The 13632-nt window shown below is 46.7% G+C and overlaps 1 protein-coding gene across 1 annotated transcript in view; it reads right to left on the bottom strand.

Annotated features, from left to right (window-relative positions):
- Positions 1 to 13632, bottom strand: part of LOC143280182 (uncharacterized) — a 17390-nt gene extending 3758 nt beyond the window's left edge. Inside the window, exons 1-3 of the mRNA XM_076584783.1 lie at positions 13533 to 13632; positions 4005 to 4827; positions 613 to 840 (exon numbers count right to left, since the gene is read on the bottom strand). Of these exons, the coding sequence (XP_076440898.1) occupies positions 613 to 840; positions 4005 to 4748 (972 nt within the window). The 5' untranslated portion in view covers positions 4749 to 4827; positions 13533 to 13632. The remainder of the gene's footprint in view (positions 1 to 612; positions 841 to 4004; positions 4828 to 13532) is intronic.

Raw genomic sequence — 13632 nt, forward strand, 5'->3', positions numbered from 1 at the left:
CGCTCGGGAACAAAAAGGGCCGCAACAGCACTCCTCCAACGGACACGGTTTGGGGCGATCCTCTTTATCTGGGCCCACGTCATTCCGGCTGCCTTCACTTCAGTGTCCGTACTTCTTCTCCAAGTCTCTCCTGGGTCTGCCAACTTTGCGTTTGCCTTGGGGGGGTTCCAGTCAAGTGCCTGGCGAGTGATGTTGAGTGGTGACTTGCGCAACGTGTGGCCTATCCACCCCCACCTTCTCTTTTTGATTTCTTCTTCTATGGGTGCTTGTTTGGTTCTGTCCCAGAGGTCTTCATTTGAGATGATTTCAGGCCACCTGATGTTCAGAATGTTGCGCAGGCATCTGCTGACAAATGTCTGGAGTTTGTTCCTGTTGGTCTTGGTAGTGCGCCATGTCTCTGAGCCGTACAGCATGACTGACTTGACGTTGGTGTTCAATATTCTGACCTTGTTGTGAAGTGAGAGGGCTGAAGATTGCCAGATGGGTCGGAGAGTTCCGAAGGTGTGTCTCGCTTTATTGATGCGGCTCTTGATGTCCTCGTCTGCTCCACCATCCTTGCTCACTACGCTGCCCAATACAATACAATACAATACAATCACAGCTCTCACTCACCTTCACCTTCCGCAGAATGTTGCCCCCGGTGCCGATGATGACCACCCCGTTCATGCCCCGGCTCTCGCAGGCGAAGGTGAAGCGGAAGGTGTGCAGGAGGGGCATGGAGTCGGAGTTCAAGCCCAGGTAGGCCGCCAGCACCCGCAGGAACTCGTACAGGCTGTAGTAGTCGCTGATCGGGGTGACCACGATCCTCTTGAAGAAGCAGCCCACCCGCATCAGGCACAGCTGTTGTGTCCGAGTCCACCCGGGGTAGGTAGGAAGATAAGGTAGGTATGATTTTCGATTTTATGTTTGTACCTTTTTATGTACTATCCACCCCAAATATTCCTTGTGACCCCGGTACACTTGGTAATAAAGACATTTTTTCTTCTTCTTCTTCTAATTAGGGTGAGGATGAGAGAGTGAAACAGTAAGTATGGGATGGAATGGTAAGGGGAAAGGAAGAGAGAGAGAGACAGAGAGAAAGACAGAGAGAGACCGAGAAACACAGAGAGAGAGAGACAGAGACATGGAGAGAGGGTGGTGAGAAGGGTGACCACGAGGAAAAGACCGTGTACATCACTGCCCTCACCACCACATGTATGCGGGATTGTCAGTGTGATAGCATTTATTTTTGTGGCACTTTGAAAAAATGTGAGGTTGAGATTGCGCGTGCGTGTTGTTGCTGGTGATGCTACGGGAAGCAATTGCGTGTTTCTTATGAATATGATTTTATTGTGATCATCGTTCCTCAGTGTCACAGTGAGTACAGTTCTGGATAGCTTAGCTGATCCCGTCACAGCAACTGTAAGCCAGAGCGTGAGAATCGGCTGGACCGGACGGGTCCTAGTGTTTCGATGTTTGGCCTGTTGTCACACTGATGAGAGGTTCGCGCATTGTTGCGCACTGTCAGGCACTCTCACCCTTTGTATTCTGAAGAGATCAGAATAGAGAACCTCTGTAAAACGACCCTTGTGTGAGGTGTTCATTCCCTTTTCCTCCCCCTCTTGTTCTTCCTTACCCTCTTGTGGAAAACGCTGTATCGAAGATACAGAACCCACCCCAACAACTGCAACATCAGTCGTGTCCGACTATAACCACCAGAACAGACAGAAGGGGGGTATCTGCTGTCCTGGCTATCTGGGCAAGAGTTTGATAATAGCGGAGAGTGTCTTGCCCAAGTGACATCCCCACTCTCTCGGCCAAGAGGGTTTTTTAGGACAGTCTGCGTTGTTGGGATGGTTCCCAAATAAAAGGCCAACCAGCCCCCAAGGCTGCAGCACTAAGAGCCACTGAAATCTTGCCTCTTAATTTAAGAACCACAGTCCTTCACGAAAGACTCAGTTGTAAATGGTTTCCCACTGCAGTGGAGAAACCACTGTTCATAGCTCTCACTGTGCTGTTGGCCCAACTGTTAGCATGTGTAAATTTGTGATATAAGCCGAGCGTTGGGCACAAACACCACCACAACAAAGAAAACTAAGCAACAACAACAAAAATCGCACCCATTTTTTTTTATACTCTACATGTACAGATGCCTTTATTATGCTTTAAATGTTTTGCGGCCATCGGGGCAGAGCATTCATATCCACTGTGTCCAGGGCTCAGCACAGGAAGGCGGGGGGTCACTCCTCTCCTTTCGACGCTTTAATCAGCCTTCCCAGACCCAAGCCAAGTACCCATTCCCACCTGTATGGAGTCAGGTGCCTTTCCCCAAAGACACCACACCATGCCAAAACGGAATCTCGGTACACACTGGATCAAAGTCCAGCATCTAACCGACTGTGTCATGATGGTACCTCTTACACTGGATCAGAAGTCCAGCATCTAACCGACTATGTCATGATGGTACCTCTTACACTGGATCAGAAGTCCAGCATCTAACCGACTGTGTCATGATGGTACCTCTTACACTGGATCAAAGTCCAGCATCTAACCGACTGTGTCATGATGGTACCTCTTACACTGGATCAGAAGTCCAGCATCTAACCGACTGTGTCATGATGGTACCTCTTACACTGGATCAAAGTCCAGCATCTAACCGACTGTGTCATGATGGTACCTCTTACACTGGATCAGAAGTCCAGCATCTAACCGACTGTGTCATGATGGTACCTCTTACACTGGATCAGAGTCCAGCATCTAACAGACTGTGTCATGATGGTACCTCTTACACTGGATCAGAAGTCCAGCATCTAACCGACTGTGTCATGATGGTACCTCTTACACTGGATCAAAGTCCAGCATCTAACCGACTGTGTCATGATGGTACCTCTTACACTGGATCAAAGTCCAGCATCTAACCGACTGTGTCATGATGGTACTTCTTACACTGGATCAGAAGTCCAGCATCTAACCGACTATGTCATGATGGTACCTCTTACACTGGATCAGAAGTCCAGCATCTAACCGACTGTGTCATGATGGTACCTCTTACACTGGATCAAAGTCCAGCATCTAACCGACTGTGTCATGATGGTACCTCTTACACTGGATCAGAAGTCCAGCATCTAACCGACTGTGTCATGATGGTACCTCTTACACTGGATCAGAAGTCCAGCATCTAACCGACTGTGTCATGATGGTACCTCTTACACTGGATCAGAAGTCCAGCATCTAACCGACTGAGTCATGATGGTACCTCTTACACTGGATCAGAAGTCCAGCATCTAACCGACTGTGTCATGATGGTACCTCTTACACTGGATCAGAGTCCAGCATCTGACCGACTGTGTCGTGATGGTACCTCTTACACTGGATCAGAAGTCCAGCATCTGACCGACTGTGTCATGATGGTACCTCTTACACTGGATCAGAAGTCCAGCATCTGACCGACTGTGTCATTATGGTACCTCTTACACTGGATCAAAGTCCAGCATCTAACCGACTGTGTCATGATGGTACCTCTTACACTGGATCAAAGTCCAGCATCTGACCGACTCTCATGATGGCACCTCCTATCAATTTCTCAAAACAAAACAAAAATCCAAATAAGGCAAATGAGTGTGGTTGCTGACCCTGCTATACCTTTGATTTGAATAAAACAAGCTTAACAAAAACAAATAAAAAAAACAAACAAACGAAAAACATCCAAAGCAACATCCACCACCACAACTACCACCACATACCAACCACCACCACCATAACCATAACCACCACCACCACAACCACCATCACATACCAACCACCTTCACCATCACCACAAACACATATCAACCACCACAACCACATACCAACCACATACCAACCACCACCACCACCACAGCCACAACCACATACCAACCACCACCACCACCACCTACCAACCACCACCACCACCACAACGACAACCACCACCACAAATACAAACCAACCACCACCACCACCACCTACCAACCACCACCACCCTCAGCAAAAAACCAACAACAAACCTGAGTCTTCCCAGGGCACAGCTCCCTCTGGTAGCCCTTGTAAGCGCTGAAGCGCCTCCGCGTCAGGGTGGTCTCGAACAGAACGAACGTCTCCCACACGCGCGGCGAATAGAAGATCTCGTACCACGGCCGGCACACCATCGAAGCCTGGTGCCGGTGCTTGGGGCTGAGGAGAACGAAGATGTCCTCCAGCAATATCGCGGGCAGCTCCTTCCAGCCCTCATCCTCGTCCTCCTCGTTGTCGTGGATGAGGCACACAGCCTTCTTGGGCTTGGAAGCGCTGCGGCAACTCTCTGCTCGATCGTTCGAGAAATTGTGTTGCTCCTTCTCCGAGATTCTCTCCTTCTCGGTCTGGGTGTGCGCTCGTGTGCTGGTCTCTTCCCCATCCAGTTCTTCAGACAACTCTCGCGCTTCGTCAGACTCCGAGGCGGAGTTCCCAGGAGACACGGACGACTTGCACGACCTGTACGGGGACTGCGACGAGGAGCTCGTGGAGTGGAACCTTCTCTTTCTGCCCCGGTCGAATGTGTCGTCATCGCTGTCGACGTCACGGGGGCTGGTGTCTACGTCATGAGGCTCGGGCTCGTGGAGGTCGTGGTGGTGGTGGTGGTGGTGGTGGGCTGGGAAAGCGGCGGCGGCCAGCCCGTAACCGTCATTGTCGTCGTCGTAATCGCGTCGAAAGTTGCGGAGGCTGATGGGGGCACCCAGAATGGAGTAGCCGGAGTTGTAGTCCCTTCTGTCCATGTAGACTGGCGCGTGGGTGGGTGGGTGGGTGGGTGAAGGAAGAAGGTAGACAGAAAGGATGTCGATGTCGTGGGGATCACTGAGCAAAGGACAATGTCACGATCATTTCTCCCTACTAGAACCACTCGGTTCGGCTACAAAAGTGGCGTCGCCGACAGGATTTTGATCCTTCAAAATATTCTTACGACAGGATTAACATCCTTCAAAATACCTTTACGACAGGATTAAGATCCTTCAAAATATTCTGATGACAGGATATTGATCCATAACAAAATCAAATTATTCCCTTTAAGGTTTCAATTCTTTTATCAAAATTTCAATCCATCCCTAAACCACAGCCCTTTACCACCAAGTGTACCTTGTTACAACTTTGAGCATAGGATGTGCTAATTCTTTAAATATCTCTTAATAAATCAAAGCTCATAGCCAAGCTATACGCTATCACACACACACACACACACACACACATATATATATATATATATATATATATATATATAACAGCCCCCCACACCACAACAAACATCCCATCATCCCCTTTTCCCCCAGACAACCCCCATCACCATCCCCCCCCCCCAACAACTAACACTCCATCCACCCGACGACGTTCCACCCCACACTGAAAATCCACGCACTCACGCGTGACCAAATCCTCCCCTCTCCACCCTACACCCCCTCCCCCCAACACTCTCCCCTCCCCCTACCACACAGACCCCCGTCACGTTCTATCTCCTGCAACCCCTCTCCCCCCCCCTCCCCCCCCGCCCCTCCCACCGCTCCACCCCTTACCTCCATAGCCTCCTCCACGCTACCCCCCCCCCCCAGCCCCCCCCCCTAACTTCCACCCTTATCATGACAGCCGCGTCTCGCGCACACTGTTATTTTTAGCCTTGGCACGTGAATCACATCTCTCTCCCTCTGGGGTATATGCACAGCAGATGGCAGGCTGGTCGCTAATGTCGCGCGCATGGGGGGAAAAAAAAAGAGAAAAAAAAAAAAAGGAAAGGAAAAAAAAAGTCGCCATCTCGCCAGTAAATCAAAATTATTGTCGACACGCTCTGGCGCCTATCGCCAGCACTCCGGTGAATAGATTTTTTTTTTTTTTTTTTCGTTTTTGCTTTCAGCTATCTGGTGAATAGATTTTTTTTTTTTTTTTTTTTTGTCCCCGACGGAGGAGGGGAAATGGGAGAGTGTTTGCATGGTTCTATGGGTATAACAGGGATCGTGCTTTTACTAGTGTGTACTGTTATTCTCTTTGAAGAGGGGAGAGGTTGAGGCGACAACTTATGTTCTTTTTTTTTTTTTCTATTCTGACAAAGGCCGGCTGCATCAGGGCGCAAGCTCGGAGCACATTCATTCACACATGCACTGACGCACGCATGTGCACACAAAAGCACACGCATACATACATACATACATACATACATTGTATTGTATTGTATTACTCTTTTTGTCACTACAGATTTCTCTGAGTGAAATTCGGGCTGATCTCCCCAGGTAGAGCGTGTCGCAACACTGAGAGCGCCAACCTTTTTTTTTTTTTTTTTTTTTTTGTATTTTTTCCTGCCTGCAGTGGGTTTTTTTATGCTTTCCTATCGAATGCGGAGGGAAAATACAAAATAATCTGATCAGAGAAACAGGCAAACAGACTGACAGACAGTCAAAACAGACAAAGAGACTCACTAACTGTGACAGGCAGGCAGAGACCGGAACAGGGAAGGCAGAAACTTCCAGAGAAAGAGAGTGGGGTAGAAAAGAGAAGTGGGAAAGAGAGAGATGGAGGAAGGGAGGGAGAGAGAGGAAGGGAGAGTGGAAATTTCACACTCACTGACACTCTGTCATTGGCCATGAGGTTCTTATGACATGGTTTTTTCAGACATGCAATAGGCATCACGTATCATGTCTGCCAGTGGTTTCAATGCACATTATGATGCCACTAAATATCCATTTGTCGATTATTGGCGTGCATGTCATTGTGTGGAGTATGGTGGTGGTAGTGGTGGTGGTGGTTGTAGTGGTGGTGGTTGTGTGTGTGTGTGTGTGTGTGTGTGCGCGTGCGTGTGCGTGCTCTATAAGCGTGTGTGTGTGTGTGGCATGCACACATATTATGCAGTGTGTTTTATGTCGTGGATCAACGCTGGTCTTTGATCAAATACTAACAGAATTTTACAGTCGGGCCAATAGCAGAGATCAATGGTTTCCGTCTAATGCAGTGACATTTCATTTACAGCATTTTTTCTTTTGTGAAGTACTGTGACTCTTAAAATAATTAGGAAGCAAGACTGCACTGGCTCTTAGTACTGCAACCTTGGGGGCTAACTAGTCGGCCTTTGGGAACCGAACCCACCGCCGAATGTCCTAAACCACTTGACAGTGAGAGAGGATGTAACTTGGGCAAGACCCTTTCCACTACAATTAAATTCTAGCCTAGTTAGTTGGGACAGTTGCTTCCACTGCTCTTCTGAGGATCAAGGTCGGACACGACTATGTCTGTCATACAAAGCAGATGATTGAAAGTGAGTAAAAAAAAAAAAAAAGCAAGTATGTACCCTCTACCTTATTCTTTGTATGAGCGTTTGCTTTCTTGACTCATGATTAATCATGCATATTTACTCCATTGTACATTTCGTAAGAGTGCGTGCGCACGCGTGTGAATGTGTGTGTGTGTGTGCGCGTGTGCGTGTATGTGCGTATATGTGTGCGTGCGTGCGTCTCTGTGTATGTGTGTGTGTGTGTGTGTGTTAGAAAATAAATGGTTGTTGCGAAGATGTGCTGTGCGCTTCGTGACTTGGGATGCTGTTGCGTAAGCGTGGTATGTATGTCTCGTAAGTGGTGCAGGTCTATAAATATGTCAGTGCTGATACGTGAGTCTTTCGCTACACACTGTTCCTCATACTTCATCCTGTATTGTTCTTCCCCTCTCTCTCTCTCTCTCTCACTGGAAGCACGCTTATTGTGTCGTAATTCTTTCGCTTTCCGCATCTTATCTGTGAATACGTTCGCGCGCGTATGTGTGTGCCTGCATGCGCTCGGGCGTGTGTGTGTGTGTGTGTGTGTGTCTGTGTGTGTGTGTTGAAAGTATGTGGTTGTTGCGAAAGTCCCTATAGTTGGAATGGCTTTGCGCAAGTGTATGTGACGTAAGAGGGGTGCAGAAATACGTGCTCAAGCGTAAGTCTTTCTCTGCCCGGTATCTCTCTCTCTCTCTCTCTCTCTCTCTTCATCTTTCTCTTCTCACCATCTCTTTCTGGTTCCACGCTCATTGTGTTATAGTTCTTTAGCTTTTCGTATCTTGTTATTTGTGGATGCGTTCGCGAAGCGCGCGCGTGTGTGTGTGAATGTGTGTGTGTGTGTGTGTGTGTCACGGTGTGTGTGTGTATATATATGTGTGCGTGCGTGCATGCGTGCATGTGTGTGTGTGTGCCTATGTGCGTCCGCGTGTGTGTGTGTGTGTGTATGTTTCATGTCTGTGTGCGTTTGTGTTGCAAAACATACAGTGACAAGGGAAAAGCCAAGTGCTTTGCAGACGCCTTAAGCAAACCAAATCGAGCATATAAATTGACAAAAAATTATCGGAACTGGTCATAAATAATATCAAGCGCTGAATGGCCTATTCATTGGCTACATGTGGACTACACCTCTGGGCAGACCTGCTTTGGAAACCAGACTGCGGTACACACTTCCCACAATCCAGTTACCACACACGGGCGAAAGCGTGGCAGCAACTGCTGGGATTGAAAGCTCGTTTCGGCAACCTAACTCACCATCGCTGCTCGTAATCACCGTGCTAATGACGTCATAAATCTTTCCTCACTGTTTGCGTAGCTTCCGGTCTGGGCGTGTTGCGTGTGAGGGTGATCGCCAACAGATGGCGTCAGCGGTGATCATTTCCGCGCCATTTGTTTTGTGTGGGGATTTTATGGGTCTGTTTTATCAAGGTGCTTCAGATCCATTTGCATAATTACTGTCTGAAACAGGCTTCTCCTGACGCATGCAGTTTCACCGCAGAACGTTCTAAGCGCAATGCTTCAGTGCTTACACACACACACACACACACACACACACACACACACACGCATGTAAAATTGATTTCATGAGCACTTGCAAAATCAAATGAGACTTATTTTTCTTATTTAAATGACAGACTCCCCCACTCAAGAGTATTTTCTCCTGCTGCCAGTTAATCATTCGCTGGTCGTCAGAGGTACTCTCTCAACTGACTCACAGGAGAGTTGACTCAGACTATGGGAATCAGAAGTCTGGTGATTGATCAATTAATTGATTGGCGTCCGTCTGTCTCGTGAGATCATGGTAGCAGCACCTTTGTCTGTCCAGAATAAGTCCTGTTTAAGAGCAGCGTCTGGAGCGTGCCGGGCTCAGTAATGCATGACAGTCAGTCTCTCTTCTGCAGGTTTTGTCGACAAGAGTTGGAATGTGGATCAAAGGCCCAAGGTTTTTTTCCCGCTGTCTCTGCTCCTCCAACTGCTGGTTGTGCTTTTCCTCGCCCTTCTTGACTCTTTCCCCAGCAGCGTGATGCCAGCCGCTGTGATCGTCAGCTAGCAGTTTGAATAATTTCTGTCTGAAACAGGCTTCCCCTGACGCGTGCAGTTTCACCGAGGAACTACAATGCTTCAGTGCTCACACACACACACACACACACACACACACACACACACACAAGTGTAAAAGTGCTTCAGGTGGTGTTTTCAGACGTCCATAAAGCTCAGGTTTCAAGATTTATTTGCGTTTCACCTCTGATGGGGTACGGAGAGTTAACGTACATATAAACAAAAGAACAAACTAAACATTGCATACAACTAATGATTGAACTGTGTTAAATTTTGAATACAACGTACAAATCTTTAAAAAAAAAAAATGCATACATATGTTCAAATCATAGCAAAATAATCTATAAAACTGCCTCGGAATATGACGAAGAATGTAACGATGAAACCATCTGGTAGCTTCTTACGTTGTACACACTTCCTAACAAGAAACTTGGGAACAATAGTGATCATTTACAATATTCAATGACCCTGCTTACAGGTAACAAAAACTGTAGTTCAATACCGAATATTTAAAAACTGCCTTTTTAATTTGCATAATTTAATATTTATTGGCTTGATCATTCAGAGGACTTAACTTTATTTGTGTCTTTTGTGTGTTTCTCTGCCAACAACAAAAAAAAAGATTCACTCATTCACACTGTCACTGGTTACTTGCCAATAACCACATGACAAAAAAAAGGTGGTTGGTGTTAATGAAGGGGTTTTCTTTTGTGTGTGAAATCATTAAAAAAAAAATTTAAAAAAATAAAAAGAAACACCCTAAAGCCTCAACAATCCTCTGTGTGTGTATGTATGTGTGTGTGTGTGTGTGTGTGTGTGTGTTTGTAGAACTGCACGTGTGTGTTTCCACGTAAGCACCTGGGCATGAGCATGCGCCCCACACGAAAAGTGGTTCAGTGAGCCTCAAATGCGAAAGGAGAATCTGTTCAAGATAATATGCAAATGGATCTGAAGCACCTTGATAAAACAGACCCATAAAATCCCCACACAAAACAAACGGCGCGGAAATGATCACCGCTGACGCCATCTGTTGCCGATCACCCTCACACGCAACACGCCCAGGCCGGAAGCTACGCAAACAGTGAGGAAAGATTTATGACGTCATTAGCACGGTGATCACGAGCAACGATGGTGAGTTAGGTTGCCGAAACGAGCTTCCAATCCCAGCAGTTGCTGCCACGCTTTCGCCCGTGTGTGGAACTGGATTGTGGGAAGTGTGTACCGAAAGTAGGTCTGCCCAGAGGTATGGCCGCATAGAGCCGATAAGTCATTCAACCCTTGATGACTCACTCCAATAATTCTTTTTTTAATTTTTTTATTAACATGCTTGATTTTGTTTGGATAACGCCGAGTCAAACTTTCATTTTTTTTCTTTAACTATACCCCCTATCAACGCACACAAGCTTGCACGTGAGCATTTAAAAATCAAACAGGTTAGGGACCCAACCTACATACAGATGCACAAACGCATGAATAAATAATTTATGAAAAAAATCTAGCAAAGTTATACCAAACACAGTTAACCTGAGCTGGCAGATATGCATATGGATGACAAAATATTCAAACATAATGAACACTCATGTGCGTATCATCCTATCTACGCAGTACACGAGACTTTCACAACACAAGATGTTGCACACTCATATCCACCCCCATGACACCCACCCACCCACAAACTAATAGGTGTGGTAAAATGACATTTGCGTATCAGTGCTGCCAGAATCTCTTTTCAAAATTGCGGTGACTTCCTACCTGAGCATTCAAAAGCCTAGTTTGTTTGTTGTTTTTGTGTGTGTGTGGAAAAACGCTGACTATATATATATATATACATGCTATCTAATCATTATTGTTGCATGGGTTAGAACAACGCATCTGCCACTCCAGTGAAACTGAACTAAAATTATTAGCAATTTAAAAAGATGTAAACAGGGACACACACACACACACACACACACACACACACACACACACACACCACACACACACACACACACACAGGGGCGTGCGCACACTCTCACACACACACTTACTGTTATCATTATCATTATTGATTATTGTTACACACACACACACACACACACACACACACACACACTAACACTAATACACAGGGGAAATGAGGGAAAAGAAAAAGACAACAGGCAAAGAGACAGGCCGAGACAGAGGCAGAGAGAGGGACAGCCGTGAGACAGACAAAGACAGAGAGACAGGCCGAGACAGAGGCAGAGAGAGGGACAGCCGTGAGACAGACAGAAAGACAGAGAGACAGGCCGAGACAGAGGCAGAGAGAGGGACAGCCGTGAGACAGACAGAGAGACAGGCCGAGACAGAGGCAGAGAGAGGGACAGCCGTGAGACAGACAGAGACAGAGAGACAGGCCGAGACAGAGGCAGAGAGAGGGACAGCCGTGAGACAGACAGAGAGACAGGCCGAGACAGAGGCAGAGAGAGGGACAGCCGTGAGACAGACAGAGACAGAGAGACAGGCCGAGACAGTGGCAGAGAGAGGGACAGCCGTGAGACAGACAGAGAGACAGGCCGAGACAGTGGCAAAGAGAGGGACAGCCGTGAGACAGACAGAGAGACAGGCCGAGACAGAGGCAGAGAGAGGGACAGCCGTGAGACAGACAAAGACAGAGAGACAGGCCGAGACAGAGGCAGAGAGAGGGACAGCCGTGAGACAGACAAAGACAGAGAGACAGGCCGAGACAGAGGCAGAGAGAGGGACAGCCGTGAGACAGACAAAGACAGACATGCAACATTGGGAGCCAGGCGATGAGTAAGGTTCAAAGCTATCAAGAGGTAAGACTGAGGTCTGCTTGCGGTCTAGAGCATAGTGCTTGTTCAAGAGCTCAGCACAAGAACTGTCTCTGGGTAAATTCACTGGACAAATCTACACTGAAGAGGTTTTTGTAAAAAGTTTATATACACAGAAAAAAAAAACCACACACACACAACAACAACAACAACAACAAAGAAAGCAAATAGTTTGCAATATTCATGTTCACTTCTGCCTGGAAGATGACGTAAAACTTCATTCACAACAAAACCTTTCAACCCCATAAGACAAAGAGATCCAATGCACTCTCACAACAGAAACAAACCCTGACAGAACCTCACGTCTCTGAGACGAACTCAGACACATAAAAAGGGCACGAGTTATCCCTTTTAAAAAACTCAACAGAACCTCGCATGCCAGAGACGAACACACACACACACACACACACACACCTGTGACACGTCAGATGGGAGGAATAACAATCCAAAAACAAAACTTCACAGAACCTCTCGCCTAAAAATAAATAACACAACATGAAATAAAGGAGAAAATCCCTTACAGAGCCCCCCTGACATCACCTGGCTTTCCTGCAGCAGACGGCATTTTACCCGTTTGGCATGGCGGCACAAACAGACCTGGAGAAAAACAGCCGTCTGAGGGAGATGTTCCGTCAGTGTGGGCATCAAATGGCCGTTGTGTTGACAAAGAAAACTTCCAAACCCTTCTCAACATCTCCTCATTTATCTAATTATGCCGCAAAAGAGACGACCTCCCACCCCCAATGACAAACAACAAAAACAAAACAAAAAAACGTGTTCGATTTCCAATTGGTAGCCAGCCTCACGTTGAGAGGAAACACTTCAACACTGTCTGCGTGAGCAACAGTATAGCCAGTGACTCTGGAGAGAGAAAGTAAACGAAGGAAAGAGAGTAAGAGCCAAAAAAAAAAACTGACCTAGAAAATACGATGAAGAAACAAAATGAAAACGAACAGAGACACACTAAACAAAAATCAAAACACTCTGCTTTTTATCCGGAATTTTCCAGAAAAAAAAAGTTTCACTTTTCCACACCCAATCAAACAAAACTTTCAAAAAATCAAACACCGATTTACATTTAATTACTGAGCCCATACCTTCAGGAAAATTCTTCAACTGATGATACCTTAATCCTCAAGTTACTTCAGTCAGGTCTCTTTGGAAGCTGACTCTGTCGCGACTATCCTCTACGCACAAAAATACTGCGTCGTAAACCAAAAGGAGGTCGAATTATTCACTCTTCTTTGTAAGCCTTTGAAAAAAGAGAAGAAAAAAAAACTGCGTTCGCTTGGTTTTGATTAACAAACAAACCAAAGTCAGGGTAGTAAAGTTAATATCGTGTGAGCGGAAGACATTCCGAGCTGTGAGGTAGAAGAGAAAGGCTTGTGGGGGTAATGGCTTACCAGACAGAGAAGGCTGAATGCGGAGAGATGAAGCTTGCTGGCTTACTTGTCTTTGTCTAAGAACGACCTCTTTCGTGTTGTCTCACGACGCCATGTTGGA

The sequence above is a fragment of the Babylonia areolata genome, chromosome 3 (assembly GCF_041734735.1).
Source record: "Babylonia areolata isolate BAREFJ2019XMU chromosome 3, ASM4173473v1, whole genome shotgun sequence".
Classification (NCBI taxonomy): domain Eukaryota; kingdom Metazoa; phylum Mollusca; class Gastropoda; order Neogastropoda; family Buccinidae; genus Babylonia; species Babylonia areolata.